The sequence below is a fragment of the Mobula birostris genome, chromosome 13, assembly GCF_030028105.1.
Source record: "Mobula birostris isolate sMobBir1 chromosome 13, sMobBir1.hap1, whole genome shotgun sequence".
In the NCBI taxonomy this organism is placed as follows: Eukaryota; Metazoa; Chordata; class Chondrichthyes; order Myliobatiformes; family Myliobatidae; genus Mobula; species Mobula birostris.
This window is the reverse complement of record NC_092382.1, coordinates 80,845,970-80,863,239: the sequence shown is the minus strand read 5'-3', so window position 1 is coordinate 80,863,239 and position 17,270 is coordinate 80,845,970. Positions and strand designations below refer to the sequence as shown.

At 45.1% G+C, this 17,270-nt stretch overlaps 1 protein-coding gene across 3 annotated transcripts in view; it reads left to right on the top strand.

Annotated features, from left to right (window-relative positions):
• The first annotated feature begins 2,361 nt into the window (after positions 1–2,361).
• Positions 2,362–17,270, top strand: part of LOC140207037 (NACHT, LRR and PYD domains-containing protein 3-like) — a 37,376-nt gene continuing 22,467 nt past the window's right edge. Inside the window, exons 1-7 of one of the 3 annotated variants that reach the window (XM_072275357.1) lie at positions 2,362–2,502; positions 6,109–6,271; positions 10,369–10,465; positions 12,416–12,847; positions 13,417–13,583; positions 16,600–16,771; positions 16,871–16,936. In XM_072275357.1, coding sequence (XP_072131458.1) covers positions 10,456–10,465; positions 12,416–12,847; positions 13,417–13,583; positions 16,600–16,771; positions 16,871–16,936 — 847 coding nt within the window. In that variant the 5' untranslated portion in view covers positions 2,362–2,502; positions 6,109–6,271; positions 10,369–10,455. Of the gene's footprint in view, positions 2,503–6,104; positions 6,272–10,368; positions 10,466–12,415; positions 12,848–13,052; positions 13,174–13,416; positions 13,584–16,599; positions 16,772–16,870; positions 16,937–17,270 lie in introns of those variants that run through there. The other 2 variants (XM_072275356.1, XM_072275358.1) reach the window with 2 other exon arrangements.

Below are 17,270 nucleotides of genomic sequence, written 5' to 3'. Positions count from 1 at the left end.
ATCATTCATTTGGCTTATAACCGCAGACAGGAAGCCGTCCTTGAGCCTGGTGGTACGCGCTTTAAGGCTTTTGTATCTCTTCCCCGATAGGGGAGTGGGTTTGCAGCAAGAATGTCCAGGTTGTGAGGATCTTTGAGTACATGGCCTGCTTTTCCGAGACAGGGGAAGTGCAGGAAGAGTCCATGGAGGGGAGGTTTGTTTCTCTGATGTTCTCTGCTCTCCAAAGTTCTCTGCAGTTCCTTGCAGTCATGGGCAGAGCAGTAGCCATACGAAGGCGTGAAGTATCGACAAGAAGCTCAGAGACCTCGGCCTTCACCCTGCCTTGTGTAGCTGGATCCTGGACTTCATGTCAGATCGCCGGCAGGTGGTAAGAGTGGGCTCCCTCACCTCTGTCTCTCTGACTCTCAGCACACATACCCCACAGGGTTGTCTCCTTGGCCCCCTACTTTACTCTCTGTGCACCCATGACTTGTGTCGTCACCCACAGCTCCAATCTGCTAATTAAATTCGCTGACCACACGACATTGATTGGCCTAATCTCAAATAATAACGAGGCAGCCTACAGAGAAGAAGTCATCACCCCGACACGGTGGCGTTAAGAAAACAACTTCTCCCTCATGGTGACAAAAACAAAGGAGCTGGTTGTGGACTGCAGGAGGAATGGAGACAGGGACCAAAATTCAACATTTCCAAGTCTGTTATTGACACGAAATGCACATTTTAATATTGATCACGACACAATGTATTTTATACATTGTTAATGACATAAAACATATTTATAGATTGTTACTGACAGAGATCGTATAATTTGTGTTCCGTGTGTTATCTGAATGTACTCGCCTGTGATGCTGCCACAAGTCAGTGTTTCTCTGTACCTGTACCTTCCCGTACTTGTACACTTGGCAATAAATTCAACGGGACCTGAGAAATCTCAGTGAGATTTGATTAGTGATGATGATCTTGGCAGCTCGGTTGGTCGAATGTATGAGACGGTACACTGTTAAATGCAAAACCCTGAACGGTGTTGATGATCAGAGGGATCTTAGACTCCAGGTTCATCCCTCCCTGAAAGAGACTGCACAGATTGATCGGGTGGTTAAGAAGGCAAATGGCGTGGTTGTCTTTATTAGTTGAAGCACTGAGTTGAAAAGTCGGGAAGTTGTGTTGTGGCTGTTGCGAGCCTGCGGTCGGACTGTGACTGTGTCTTTAAGAGCGCCGGAGTGAGGAGGCGGGACTATGACGTCAGTCACAGGCTGACGGCGCTAACTGTGGATTTAACCATAAGAGAGAGAGAGCGATCTGCAGACAGGCAGTCGGCCAGTCTAAAGAGAGAGAGAGAGAGAGACTGGAAAAGCTGATAGCTTCAGTTTGTCGCAGCTGAGGCTCGGAAATCTCCTATGCTCTTGATCATCGGTACAGGGAACCACAACGAATGTGTGTGGCTATCACTTCGTATAATCCATAGGAGTGGATTTTGGAATATCTTGGGGGACCGCTTGTGTGGTAACCCCTGGAAGACGGTATTCCTGTGACAGGTCACTTTCGCTGATAACTCGTATGTGGACGGATTCAACGGATAAGAACTTCGACGACGGTTATTTTGATGTAACGGCCTTTTCTCTACGTTTCACCCTGGATTACAAATATCTCTCTCCCATCATTTATTCCATGGATTACTGAATTTTCCTACTTTACCTTCTCAAGACTCTAAACTTTGCTCCCTCGGGCTCGATAGTTTGGGAGCAATATTTACACAATACTGTTAACTTTTCTTTATTTCGTTGTTACTATATTTTTAGTAGATACTAATAAAGATAGTGGTTTTAACATCAAAACCAGATTCCAGTGTGAACTCTGTTGCTGCTGGATCGTTTCTAAAACGTTACAGTTCGTAACACAGCTTTATAAAACTAGTTAGACCACATCTGGAGTGTCTCGTACAGTTCTTGTCGCCCCCATTCTCGGAAGGATGTCGGGGCTTTGGAGAGGGCGCAGAAGAGGTTTACCAGGATACTGCCTGTTTTAGAGGGCATGAGTTATAACGAGAGGTTTCACAAACCGGGGGTTATTTTCTCCAGAGCGGCGCAGGCTGGTGTGAGACTGGATAGACGTTTGTAAGATGATGAGAGGTAGAGACAGAGTGGACAGAAGATATATTTTTCCTGGGGGTTGAAATGTCTAATACATTTAAGGTGAGAGGAGATGTGAGCGGCAAGTTTGTTTCTTTCTGCGGAGTGGTGGGTAGCTGGAGTCTCTGCCTGGGGTGGGAGACACCCACCAGTCACGTGATCCCGTTTGTCCCACCTGTTTAACCGCAGATGGGCAGCCTAGGCCCCGCCCTCTGGATGATGCAACAATCACTTCGCGCATGCTCACTGTGTCCGGGTGGTCGGTTTTTTTTCTGCTCAGTGCTGAAACGAATCGTCTACGCGATCGGCAAAGGCTCCTCGCCTCTTGGGTCGGGATCACTGTCTGCGGGCCGAAGATATCACTTTCCCAACGGTGAGTATTGAGACCGATCCTGAGCGGGGAGATCCGATGTTGGCCATGAGCCCCAAACTGAGGGCCAATTACTCATTTATTTTCCAGTTAGATGGGCTCGTCAGAAATGTGCAGACTTCACTTAATCTGCATTGAACGATCCAAACCAGGATCCCAGGCTGTCTATTTCCGCAGAATTGAATGGAAGTCCCGCCAACAGGTCACGTGAGGCTGTGTGCCGCAGTTCTGCCCGCCTTCCGCTTTGTGACGCAATATCACGTGGTGTGTGCTCCGAATCCCCGGATGGGTGATGATATTTCTCCATGTTGTGTTGTAAAATCTGATGTTGGCCACTGAGTCCCATTAACTTCCCCCAACTCGCCTCGCTTCCTGAGGCTCCTCGCATTTGTCATTGAGCTTCATGGCTGTCGTGTCTTCTACCTGTTTGGGGTGGGTGAAAAAGGAGAACATCCCAAATTGTGGGGATCTTTGATTTCACTGACAGACTGGGAACTCTAGAGGGGAGAATGGTTTCTGTGATGTGCACACGGCCAAGTGGTTAACCTGTTGAACTAGCAATCTGAAGGTCGTGAGTTCGAGCCTCAGTCCAAGCAGAGTGTTGTGTCCGTGAGCAAGGCACTTAACCACACATTGCTCCTGCACGTTAAGGGCCCAGCGACGGTGGTTGGTGCAGTATGCACAAGACAAGATCTGTATCCAAAGGTCTGTGCAGTTCCTCACAGACACGGGCAGAGTAGTTACCATGCAAAAATGATAAGTGTCCGGATGGGAAATTTTCTATGGTGTGTTGATAAAAATTTGGTGAGGGTCAAAGTATATATGACTAAGTTCTTGTTGTTTGTTCTAACTTTGTTATTTTGCTATCTTTTATACAGTAGTGTGTACTATTCATTCAGTATCTGTGTATTGCTGGAGGACCATCAGTGATTGTCCTTGATCCCTTCTCCCACCTGATTCCATCTGCTCATCCCTGCCCATCTTGTTCAACCTCTGTCCAGTCTCCTAACCCCACCTCCCCTGGTTCAGCAATATACATCAGCCATCTGGGTTAACCTCAGTCCACCCTGTATCCTACCACCTCAGTATTATATATCAGCAATCTTTCTTCTAACCTTGTCTTCATTGTGAAGTGTTCATTTACACCTTTGGCCTCGCTGAGTTATTTCCAGAATCAGTTTTTGTTAGCTGGAATGCCAGAGGGTCATCAGTTACCAGTTCTGTTGTGTATTGGTGTGGAGATGCTAGTTATTGAATTGTGACTGGCTGACACACTGCAGCATTTTTACTGGCAGCAAACAGCACTGGGAGAGTTGGTGCTTGGACAATAATCCTGTGATATGGAACTGTTGGTGTTTTGGCTTTGACTTTGGTTAGTGCTTCTACAGGTGGGGCTGGATGTTCATCCTGCTGCAATGAAGCAGAAATTTCGAGCAGCTGGACATTGGTTGTGGGGAAATCCCGGATTGCACCACCCAGTGTGAGATGCGGGAACGATGTGTGAGACTCTCAGGGTGGGTAAGTGGCAGATTCAGCTGTGTGACTCTGTGAGGTTGGGTCCTGGGATATCACAGTTTTAGATCAAAGTAAAATGGACCTGGGGATCAAGCTGCCAGGGTTTATGAGGTGTTGAGTGAATATTCCTGGCCTGGGATCAGATGTTTGTCTCTGGAGTTCCTTTGGAAGCAATGGCTGTTAATCTGAGGAGAGAATGAGTTTGTATTCCATCCCTCACGAGGAGAGGCTGTGATTAAATGGGCTGTTCTGTGTTTGTACCGTTACGTACCCTGTAACTGGGTTGCCAAACCAGCAGAATTGGACCACTCATTGGAGTCTGGGTTACTAGGAACTAATAAAGTTTTAAAGAAATAAGTAACACAGTACTCTAATCGTAAGGACATAAATGCAACAGGTTAGCAATGATAATACACACATGTACACAGAATTAGGGTAATAGGAATCAAACCAAGCTCTATCGCAGTCTAGGGGTAAAATGATCAGTCTTAAGTGGCGCAGAGTTCAGTTGAGCTTAGTGCAGTTCGCAGTAATCGCTGTTGTGCCGTTGGAGAGAGAGAGAGAAGGGGGGGGATGCAAATTTGATTCAGGCAGACCTTTGATGTTCTTCGCAGTTGGTTTCGAGCAGACCCTTTTATGTCTTCTATCCCGCTGTGGTCACCGACTGTGACCGCTCCGTTCCGGATACGACCGTTCTTCCGTGGTGATCCCGGCACCCAGGCAAGTGCGGACATTCACACCAGGCTCCCACCGATCGTACATTTACACCCTGTGAGTCTATGGTCGGTTCCCGCGATCAGACCTCCAAATCTCCCACCAACTTATGGGGGCACACCGCTCTTCCAGGGTCTCGTTATCTCATGATCTCGTGGTGTGTCCTGTGCCTTAGCGAACCTGTTCTTTTTATACCCCTGCAGAGGTATCGCCTGTCCATCAAACTTCAAACAGTTCAGGTTCATAGCAACCGGTCTGTCAATATTCTGAATTGTGTCTCTTTTCTGTTAATGTCTCTCTCCTCTCTCATTAACATTTTGAACGTTTCTTCATTGTCTCCCTTATCTCTCTCATTAGCTTCAATCATCTGATAACTTGGTTTGGCGTCACAGCACCAGTCAAAATAGACCTGGGGGTTCAGTGTTTGAACTGTGTTTGGAAATTCCTCCTTGCTGTCACCTGTCTGTCAGGCAGTGGAAATCAAACAGAAATTCAAGTTGCTGGAGATCTGCACTAAAAATGGGAAATTGTGAACCCATTCTGACAAAAGATTGTGAACCTGAATCGTTAAATTTGTTGCTCTGCCCACAGCAGTTCCTTACCTGTTGAGTGATTCTGGTGATTCCAGTTTATTTTTATTACATTCACACTGGAATGGTTTACATTTCCTGATTGTCTGTTATACTTGGGAATGTGTTCAGTGTAGTTGTTGCTAACAAGATTCACATGAATAATCTCAGGAATGATCGGCTTTATGAATGAGGAGCATTTGATGGTTATGGGGCTGTGCTCAATGGAGGTCAGGCGGGGTGGTGAAAGGGGAGGTGGTTAAGTAAACCTACTGAATGCTGAAAAGCCTGGATACAGTGGACATGGAGAAGATGTTTCCATTCGACGGAGAGTCTGTGATCTGACAACACACTCAGAATAAAGATGCTTCCCTTTAAAACTGAGATGAGAAAAATTTCTTCAGCCAAAAGATGGCTGATCTGTGGAATTTGTTGCCACAGAGGTTGGTTGAGACTGTTAGTTGGGTATATTTATGACAGAGATTAATATATTTGTGATTGCTAAGTAGCTTCAGGGTTACAGGAGGAAGGCAAGAATACGGTGTTGGAATAAATCTCCGCCATGGTTGAGTGGTGGAGCAGACTCGATGGATCGAATCACCTTATTCTGTTCCTACATCTCATGTCTTACCATGACTGAATGATGACTCCTTCCTATTCCTTATCAGGTTTTGTGAGGTGTCAGGGACAATTACAGATTTGTTCACTGAGATCATTATATTTGTCTTCAATGTTTAGATTTCAGTGAGCAGAAATATTTGTTCTCCTTTGTATTGTTAACGTACTTCATTATCTTTCATGTTAAAGTTAGACCTGCGTTGAGAGATTTATTGGAAGAAAAACCCCAACTGGAAGCAAACCACGACTGAAGACGAGGGAACAGCAACAAGTGAACCAGCCTGAGGATTGAGAGCATCAACTGGAGAGAACCCATCTGACTCGGAGAATCCAGTGATTCATCAGGAGAAAGTTTGGTGAGTCTCATTTACTCAAACACTGGTCCTTTAGACATTACATAACTGTACAGAGTAAGGCAGGGAATAGTTGTGGTGAGACTGAATGTGCCCAGAAATACAAGTTATGCATCTGTCAGACCCAGTTGCAATCACTCCAGGTCTGGTAATGTACTGTCAGTATCCCAGCTCTTTAAACTCACACACGTTCCCTCAGTGTTTGCTCATTTGAAGAACTTGCATCTTCTGAAGTAGCTTTTGGTCGGTTCTGAGTGTGGAGAGGGAAAGAGGGCTGTTTATATTTACCATCTTTCAAAAAGAAGTAATTGTTTGAAATTACTTGTTGCACACTCACGATCCATACCCTGTACATTATCAACCAGATTATTGACATAGATGACAAGTAGCAATGGGTGTAACCCTGGGGAACTCCACGAGGCACGGGCCTTGACTCCAATAAACAGCCTCCCATCATCACCATCTGCTTCCTACCATCTTGCTGTTCCCAGACTCTGGGCTCTGTGACAAACACAATGTTAGCAGCAAGATTAGACAGTGATATAAAGGGAGATTTGTTGCTTCCAGAAAGCTGCCTGACACAATGGACCAGATCCTCCCTTGTTTACAACTTAATCTGGCCAAGGACCCATCCTCCCGGGTCACACTGTGTCCGATAACCCACATCCCCAACCTCCCTCCACCTTGCCAGTAGCCCCACAACTTTCCCACCATTTATCCCACACCCATACACATAAACAAATCCACTCTTACAGCTTGGGGAGCCAGAACGAACTGATCCTACATCCCCGGCCCAGACTGTCCAGCTGGCTGGCTCCGTCCTGGCCCTTTCCCACTGCATCCGCCCCTCGATTTACACAAACCCGAGATCATTCCCTTCCTCATCGCTGCCCAACCAGGAGATCCGCCAGCAACAGCTGGGGTTGGCCCTGTGCTGTGATTTGCAGGAGGTCCCCGCGGCGCCACCAGTGGCCGGAGGTCGGAGGGACAACGTAGAGGATCTGGCTGTTCGGTTCTTTCACTGTGACACCCCCGAACTCTGCATTAACTCCATCCAGCCAAATCTGGACCAACTTTAACCACCAACAAATATAATTCCTCTCAGGGATCAGCTAACTGAATGATTCACTCATTTTTAGATGAAGGGGTACCTACACTGTTGGGGTGTTTAGATTGCCGGGAGACAAGGACCACAGGGACGAGAGGTCTTCAGTTAACTGATATGAACATGTCTTTACCCTGCTGGCAATTCCGGTGTATATTAGTAAAACTGTTGTTTCTGAAAATACTAAACAACGAGACACTGCACTGACTGAACCACCCCAGACCAGATCACTCTGGAAAGTCCTCCTCAGAAACATTGGGGCTTTGTGACCCAGCTCGAGAGATAGGTCACACTGCCCACTCTACGGACAACATGGTAGAGCAGGGCACCTGGCAGGGGACTTTAAATCACAAAACATTGGATTCAGTGATGAAACCCGTTGTTTCCTTCGTTGTCCTGCTGAAATTTAAAACATCCATTAAACAGCTCTCACCCACATGTGACATCACTCTGGCGCCCCACCTAAATCCATAAGTTATTGGAGCAGCATTGGGCCCAACACATCTGCTCTTCAATTTTATCATGGCTGTTCCAATTTTCTCAGTCCCAGTCTCCTTCCTTCTCCCTGTATCCCTTCATGCCCTGACCAGTCAAGGATCTAGCAACCTCTGCCTTAAATATCCACGGCTGCCTGTGGCAAAGAATTCCTCAGATTCACCACTCTCCGGCCAAAAAAAAACCCCTCATCTCCTTTCTAAGAGGATGCCCCTCTTCTGAGGCCAGTCTATAAACTCATCCAATATAGGAAACATCCTTTCCACATCCACTCGATCAAGGCCTTTCTTCATTCAAAGCCTTCATTTCCATCATCCAAATCATTGGCATATACAAATCGGTCCCAGCACCACTAGCAACCGGGGGTCAGTCAGTGAAGGCTGCCCGTATCTCCTTTTTTTCCTCCTGCCAATCAGCCACTGCCTTATCCATATTTGGATCTTTCCTGCAACACCATGGGCTCATAGCTTGTTAAGGAGCCTCATGTGTGGCACCTTGTCAAACACCTTCTGAAAATCCGGGTGCACAATATCAACCAATTCTCCTTTGAAGAAATAACCAAGCAGGATAAAGTATTCCAACAGAATTGTCATTTCAAAGTGTGTCAATGGGGCAGATTGTGTTGTGTGTCCAGGAATGATTCCTGTCATAGTCTGTGGATGGGCCAACTGGAGAAGATGCCATACTGTGTTTAGTACTAGGCAATGATGCTGGTCAGATGGGTGACCACAACACCCCAACTTTTATAATGATCATGGACAAGGATGGTAGCAGATGATATGGGACAGTATTTAATGATGGATAATTACAATGGTAGTCATAGCAACTTGGGAGGATAAACTGGAAAAAACATTTTGTCAGGGCATTGCACAATGGAACTGGGAAGTTGTTTCTGGAACACTGATATGGGGTTCTGGATAGATTCGTCCCACAGACAGGGAAAGAATGTTCATATAAACGAACCATGGTTCACAAGAGATGCGGACCTTTAGGAAAAATGAAGTATTATTCAGTTTTAGGAAGCAACATTCAAGCAAGGCTCTGGAGAATTATAATGTAGCCAGCAAGGAGATTAAGAAGGGATTGAGAGTTCAAAGGGGACTTGACATTCTTGGTGAGTAGGATTAAGGAAGGCCCCATGGCGTTTCACCACATGGGTGAAGTACAGAAGGATTGAGGGTAGGACTGCTCATGAGCAAAGATGGAATGAGGTGATAGGTGAGGTGCTTAATGAATGCTTTGCTTCAAAGTTACCAATGAGATAGACTGTGATTGTGACGTTAGCATAGGAGCACAGCAATGTTAAGAAAGAGGTGTTGATGAAGCTCCCAATGTACAGCACATTACGACAGGAAGTAAGGAGTTTTCAGAGGTATTGACAATGATCTTTGTGTCCTCTCCGGCCAGAGAAGCAGTAACACAGGATTGGAGGATGGCATCTTTTGTTCCATCATTCTATAAAGGGAAAAGGGAAAATCCAGTGAGTGTTACATCAGTCATCGGAAAACGCTTGGAAAGGAAATTTTGAGCATTTGGAGAAACAATATCTTACTATAGGTTGCCACTTTGGCTATTTGTTGATGAGTAGAGAGAATGGAAGGGGAGATGACAGAGAAAATTTTCCACAATGTGGACCAGTCACACACAGAATATCTACCAACATTTGGATCTGCTGAGTCTGATCAGGAGTGACCATGGCATTGTGCATGGAAAGTTGTGTTCAACAATACATTTTTAAGATGTTTGAAGATGGTTGTCAATGAGGGTGGGTGAGTGGATGTTGTACATTGGACTACAGTAAAGCCTTTGACAAGATGCCACATGACAGCTTGGTCTGGAAGATAAGGCCCCATGCGGTACAGAGAGAGAAAGTTAGATGGATTCAAACATTACCTTGAAAGCAGCAAGCGAAGAGTGGTGGCTGAAGGTTTCTTCCTATTTGATAGCAATGATCTGGATGCGAATGCACAAGACTTGACTAGTAAGCTTGCAGATGACACAAAATTAGTAGATGGTGCTAATGATGAAGATTATCATAGCTTATAGGGGATCTAAATGTGCAGAGGAGTAGTAAATAGATTGCAAAACCGACACAATCAGCAATGGTTTCATGCAGAGGTTGGTGATGATGTTGATACAACTGCCAGAGGAAGTGGACGAGGCAGGCACAATTGTATAATTCCAGAAGCAGTTGTGATGTGTAGATGGAATGAAAATGCCAAGAAGGAAATGGAACACAGGAAATTAGGACCATCTCTGTGGGCAATATCGTCAGCATTTTCTTGTCGGACTGAGCGTCTGTATCTGCTGTATTGCTCTGTGTCTCTATCAGTAGGATGTGTTAGGTATCACTGGATAGACATACAGACATAGTGTTTAAGTTGATGGCAACGAGGAATGTTTGGAATGTTGCTCTGATACAGCAGATGGCGATACTGTCACATTTGCAAGGTAATTTTACTCTCCCTGACTCACTGTCTGCTTGTTGTGTGTAATTCAGGGCATCACCAGCAGGCGGAGCTTTTCTGCACCGGGACCAAAATGTAAGCAAGAAGACGACAATCAACAATTGTTAGTCAGAATCAGAATGGCTACAGGTATGTTCACTGGGATATTTATAATTAAACTTCTGTTGTGTTTGTCCACAGTAGATCAGATGAAGAAACTTACACAGGTGCTAACAGGGCACAGAGAAGTTTCGTCAGGGTCATTGATCCCACTGGTAAAGCGGCCTTGAGTAATTGATAATCTAACAGTTCCAGTGCAGGGACCTGACACCGATAATGGTCAAATCACTCATTCCACTCACCTTGCAAAGCTTAAGTTAAGTGAAAGGACCAGGAGGTCCTGAATCAGCTGGTTGTGAGTGAAACACAGACAGGAATGTCACAGCAGTCTTGTGGGTTATGTAAATGTCCAGGATCAGGGTCTGTTTCACATCCAGACAGGCCCTGATGTGTAAGACATCTCCAGCTTTTATTCTAAAAGCTCAATGCCTGATGATTGGAGCATTTCCAGGATATGAGAGATTGTGTGATAACACAACATTTCAGATTTTGGAAGAACAGGTATCAATCCCCTGGTTTCCTTGTCTGCTGCGCAATGGTGAGGAGGGGAGTTTCCAAAATCTGTTTTCTGTAGCTGAGCCGAGAACATTGCCAGTGTTGGGAAAAGCTGAGCTTCAGATGCTCAGCTCACTGTCGATAAACATGTGGTCTGCTTCAGATTTTTAATACCCCAATGAATGCCTGGGCTGTGGACAAATAGTGAACGTGATTTCTCAATATTTCCCTATGGAGATGATCTGCTACCTGGATTTAAATTCCCAGGATCTCTGATGGGAAACCCAGTATAACCAATAACCAACTGTCTTTGTCTCCCGTAGGCATTGTGATTGTGCTCAATTCTGTGATTCCAGCTGGAATAAAACAGAGATTATAGCCTGGAAACGGGTCCTTTGGCCCAACTAATTCATGCTGATCTAAATGTTCGAGCTTGCCCCATTTCATGCAGTTTTTCCTCAAATTATCCTCGGAGTTGACTTCTATCCTTTTTCCAGCAACATCTTCTTAAAAATGTAATTTTATTAGTGTTAGCAGGCTCATCTGGCTGCACGTAATTTATACCCATCACCCTGCACATACAGAAATGCCCCTTTGGTCCCTTTCAAATCTCTTCCCTCGAGTCCGAGACTCCCCTACCCTGGGAAATAGACTGTGACCATCAACTGTATCTGCACCCTTGATTATTTTATGTAATTGAGTGAAGTCACCCTTCAAGCTCCTGTGCTCCAGGGCAAACTGTCCCAGCCGATCCACATAACAGAAAACCCAACACCCTAGTCCAGTACCATACTGGTCATTCTCCACTACACTCTTTCCAGCATAATCATTTCCATCCTATAGATTAGCAACTGATACTACACACAGAGCTCTCTAAGGGAGACTTTGCCAATGACCTGCAAAATTGTTACATGACGATCATCCTGCAGGGGATAGAAAGGGAACCAGGGCATTGGACAGCATAGATTTCAAGGTAATGGTCAGTCTGTGACCCAGGAGACCTGACAATGTGCATCTTAAGCCAATGGTCAGTCAGTGACCAAGGGGACTGGACATCATGTGACAAGGCGATTGGAGAAAGTGTGATCCAGCAGATCGGACCATGTGTAATCCCGTTGCTGGTCTGTGTGTGACACAGATGTCTGGACAGTAAGTGGCCCTAGGAGATTTTAGCTTGTGGAAGATAATTGCAGTGATATCTCCTGGTTCCACTAAGATGTCCTGGTCATCAGTGCGTTCAACTACTGTGTATTGGAGATCAGTATTACTGTGTCTACCCCGTTTGTTTTCTGGGAGTGGATGTGTCTGGTCAGCAGCTTATCGGGAGGGTCAGCTAGCAAGAAGTGTGGTTCACATTCACCAGCACAGTCCCAGTCCAAATCAGGTCAGCCAGAGTTTCGGCTCCATTGCAGACACCCATTGTCAATCAGTTCTTCTCAGTTCTAAATCACTCTAGTATAACCTGCAATTCATCACATATTTCAGGTGGGAAATTAAATCATGTACGGAAAGTACTCAAGAGGTTTTTACCAGGCAGCTCACCAAGGAAAGATGATCGGGACACGGGGAGCAAGGTACCAAAGCAGGGTCAGATTGAGAGCAATGTCCCGATAGAATGTGGTCCGGCTGCAGAGGAGGGAGAGCAAAGTCAGCCCAGAGACAGTGACGTCAGAGACACCGATCCGGACCCTGGAACCGGTACAAGTGAGGCGACTGTCTGTCAGCCCAGAGACGGTGACGTCAGGAACACTGATCGGGACCCTGGAACCCGAACAAGTGAGGCGACTGTCTGTCAGCCCAGAGACAGTGACGTCAGAGACACTGATCGGGACCCTGGAACCGGTACAAGTGAGGCGACTGTCTGTCAGCTCGGAAACTCATTAAACACGGAATTGTCAAGTCCCCAACCAGGAGCAGGTGAGTGAAATATGAGCATGATGTGTTCACAGAATGCGGCAGGGAGGAGGGTAAATGTGAGGCCTTGTTGGAGGGTTACTAGAGAGGGGAAATGTATGGGTGTGGTACAACTGGCTTACTGAGGCACCTGTTAACCCACTACTAGGCATGTACTACCTGCTCTGTTTTCCAGGCTGTGTATTGGAGGAAATGCAGTGTTCCAGATAAGGGAATATTTCCAGGAGGTGAATGACGGGAAATGTATTCACCAGGATGTAGGGAGTATCTCTGGGAAGTGACAATTATTGACAGTCCGAACATTTATTGCCCATCTTAAACTGAAATAGGTGAGTGGGTGGGATGGTGGGAGAGACAGGTTTCTCGTAAATGTGGTCCTTCTGGTAACATAATGCCCAGAGCGGTGTTGGGTCGGTTTTAAGGCCAGTGTCAGAGATTAGGATAAAATCTCTGTTTCCAGCTGAAGGCAGGTGAATACTGAGGTTCAAGACATGATTGGTTTAAGTTGGGTGAGAGCGGTGGAGACAAGCGATATTTGAGTTTGTGTCTACATTCTCTTTTTATATTCACAGCGCCAGCGTTTACGATCTCTGACCTCCTGGCGCAGGGGGGTGAATATCGACTGTACCAGCTGACAAAGTTCTACAGGGACAGACTGGAACAAGCGATTGAAGAAAAGGTTGAAAGACTCGGTTGGATGTTGACAAAGGAGGGACACTTCAGTAGAGAAGAAAATGAGGTGAGTGTATTTAGTGTATTGTCACCAAACTGCTGGTATCAGAGGGAATAGTGATCAATATTAATCTGCTGCACGTTCTAGGAGTTGTACATGACAGTGGAGACTTTTAGCTCAAGCTTGTCTCTCGCAGATCTGGTTTCAGCTGTTAAGGTGGGGAGCACTGGGAACGACAGGTTCAGCGTCACCTTTTCCTCTCACGCCTGCTGTATTTATCAGTGTGATATACGAGCAGTGGCTGCATATCTGGGCCGTTGAACAGACATTCAGTCTAAAACTAATTTCACATCTTATCGGGATCGTCGGTCAAATTCACCTCAGCTCACTAATCCAGGATGAATATTAAAATTGGGCCATCTGGCTTCACTGCGGTACTTGCAGGAGGGAAACCTGCCAACCACAGCTGGTCTGGTCTCCATCTGAGTTCCTGAACAATGAGTAGCTGACTTGTCAGAGTCATAGAAAAGTACAGCACAGAAACAGGCCCTCTGGCCCATCTATTCCATGCCGGATTATTTAAAACGTCTATTCCCATTGACCTGCACTGGGTCATGGTGCTCTATACCCTTATCATTCATGTATCTATCCAGACTTCTGTTAACCGCTTGTACCACTTGCTTGTTCCACACACTCACCACCCTCTGAGTGAAGTTTCCCCTCACGTGCCCCTTGAACTTTTCACCTTGCATCCTTTACTGACCTCTTGTTGTTGTACCCCTGAACCTCAGTGCAAAATGCCTGCCTGCATTTACCCTATCTTTCCCTCTCGTAATTTGTATATCTCTATCAAATCCCCTCAGTCTTCCCTGTTTGAAGGCATGAAGACCTAACCTGTTCAATTCTTTCTTCTAACTCAGATCTTCCAGTGCTGGAAAAATCCTTGTAAATTTTCTCTGTATTTTTTCAACCTTCTTTACATCTGTACTATTAGTAGGTGACTGGAACTGCACACAGTACTCAAAATTAAGCCTCACCAACGTCTTATACACGTTCAACATCATAACTCACCTCCTGTACTCAATATTTTCATTTATGGCTTGTGTGACAAATACTTTCTTTCTGATCTGTCTACCTTTGCTGCCACTTTTAATGGATTATGGATCTGTATTCCCAGATCACTTTGTTCTACCACACTCCTCAGTGCCCTATCGGTCACTGTATAAGATTGACCCTTCCAAAGTGCAACACGTTGCACTTGCCTGCATTAAATTGCATCTGCCATTTTTCAGCGCATTTCTCAGCTGCTTTAGACACCACTGCAAGCTTTGGTAGTCTTCCTCACTGTCCGCTACACGTCCTCACTCTTGACGTCATCCGCAAATTTGCTGATCGAGATAACCACATTTTCATCCAGATCATCGATATAGATGACAATCAACAATGGACCCAGCACCGATCCCTGTGGCACCGCACGAGTTATAAACTCCCAGTCAGAGATGTAATGGTCTATAACCACTCTCTGTCGTCTTCCAGAAAGCCATTGTCCAATCCAATTTTCCAATTTACCAGTTTACCTTGACTGCTGAGCAGCTGAACTTTCTTGCCCAGCCTCCTTTGTGGTGCCTTGTCAAATGCCGTGCTGAGGTTCATGTAGACAACACCCACTTCCATCCATTCATCAAGTTCCCTGGTATCTTCCTGGAAAAGCTTTAAGATTGGTTAGACATGAACTACCACGCACAAAGCTGTTATCTCATGACCCCAAAAATCAATAGGTTGTCCTAAAAGAGCATATATATCAGGCGAACCTTTTGGTGAGCTCTTTTACATTATTAGCTAGATTACCTTCATATTTCATATCTTCTCTACTTGTGGTTTTTTTAGTTGCCTTCTGTTGGTTAGTAAAAGCTTCCCAGTCCTCCAGCTTTCCATGATATTTTGCTATACTCTATGCCCTCTCCTTTGCTTTTGTGCTGCAATGACTTCCTCGTCAGACACTGTCCACCATCCTTTGGAATAATTTTTCATCTTTGGGATTATCTATCCGGTGCCTTCCAAATTTCTCCAGAAACTGCAGCCATTCCTACTCTGCCATTGTCCTTGCTAGTGCCATTTTCAAGTTTATTTTTGCCCAGCTCATCTCTCATGCCTCTGTAATTCCTTTATTCCATTGTAACATTGACACATCTAACTTTCCCTTCTCCCTTTCAAACCGTAGCGTGAGTTCTATTATTTTATGATCACTGCCTCTTAAGGGTTTATTTATCTTAAGTTCCCTAATCAAATCTGGTTTAATACACAACACAGAATCCAGATCCACCTTTCCTATAGTGGGCTCAACCATAACCTTCTCTCAAAAAGCCATCTCATAGGCATTCTATACATTCCTTCACTTGGGATTCAGCACTGACCTGATTTTCCAAAATCTACCTGCATATTGAGATTCCCCATGACTGTTTTAACATTGACCTTTTTACATGCCTCTTCTCTCTCCCATTGGAATTAGTAGCCCACATCCTAGCTACTGTTAAGAGGCCTGTACATAATTTCCATCAGGTTCATTTTACCTATGCGTTTTCTTAACATCTACATCATCCAATCCGATATTACCTCTTTCTAAGTACTTTTCCTTTTATGACAACAGAGTCAATGCAATCCTTCACCTACCTGCCTATCCTTTCGATTAAATATTTATCCTTGGATGTAAACACCCAACTAGGATCTTCTTTCAGTCACGATTCAGTGATGCCCACCATCCATTTTTCACTCTCTCAATCTCAATCTTTCCATTCTTTTTGTTACATCTTTTTGATGTAATGTTGCACATTGACGGATTGAGGAAATTAAGCACGTTGCATCGACTGCAGGGTGTCAGTAAATCTTTATTCTTTCACACTATTCATTTAAAATTTCCTTCAGTTACTGTTTCTCTGTTAATGACTGAACACAGGGAGGATGAGGCAGCAGCCCAGTGACTGCATCAGTTCTGAAGCTACTGGGGCCATGAACAGATATTTTCCTCCACATTCTCCATGTCTGTCTGTCTGCTCCACAATAAATTCATTGTTTCCTTTTATAGAAAGTCACTGAACTGACAGAGAAGGGAAACCGGACAGAGAGTTCCACACTCTTCCTCCGTTTGGTGATGGGCAAAGGCTCCAGGGCCCGGAGGGCGATGTGGGAATCCTTTGTGACGTGGAGGACTGAGTTACCAAAGTTGGACAGAATATTGAAGGAAATACAGGAGCTCGGTACGTTAAAAAACACGCAGTGAACACAAAGCCATATTGAAATAAACAGTTTAAATTACTTTAGCTCTGTTTTCATTGACGTATTTTTGATTTAAACAGGTCCTGGTCCATGGGAATACATGAACATCGCCCAAGGCTTATCTGAGTTACCCACTCATCTGATAGGTGAGTGATGAAATGCTAAGTTCAAACCACATCTCAAATGTTACACTGACTTGGCAGAACCTGGTAATGAACATTTACCATAAATCACTTGCTGGTCTATGGATTTAGGTTACAATTCAGAGAATAAATTTTTCCCACTAATCCAGCTGTTGATTTTGCTGAAGCCTTCACTCCAGGCCCTGCTGCTCTGGGAATCCCCACACACCCCAGGCAGGCTCCTGATACACTGTATCATTCAGTCCAGGTGACTTTTCTATCTTCAGACCTTTCAGATCCTGAAGCACCTCCTTCGTACTTGCAGTCCATTCAATTCTGTTCACGGATGCTCTTTTCA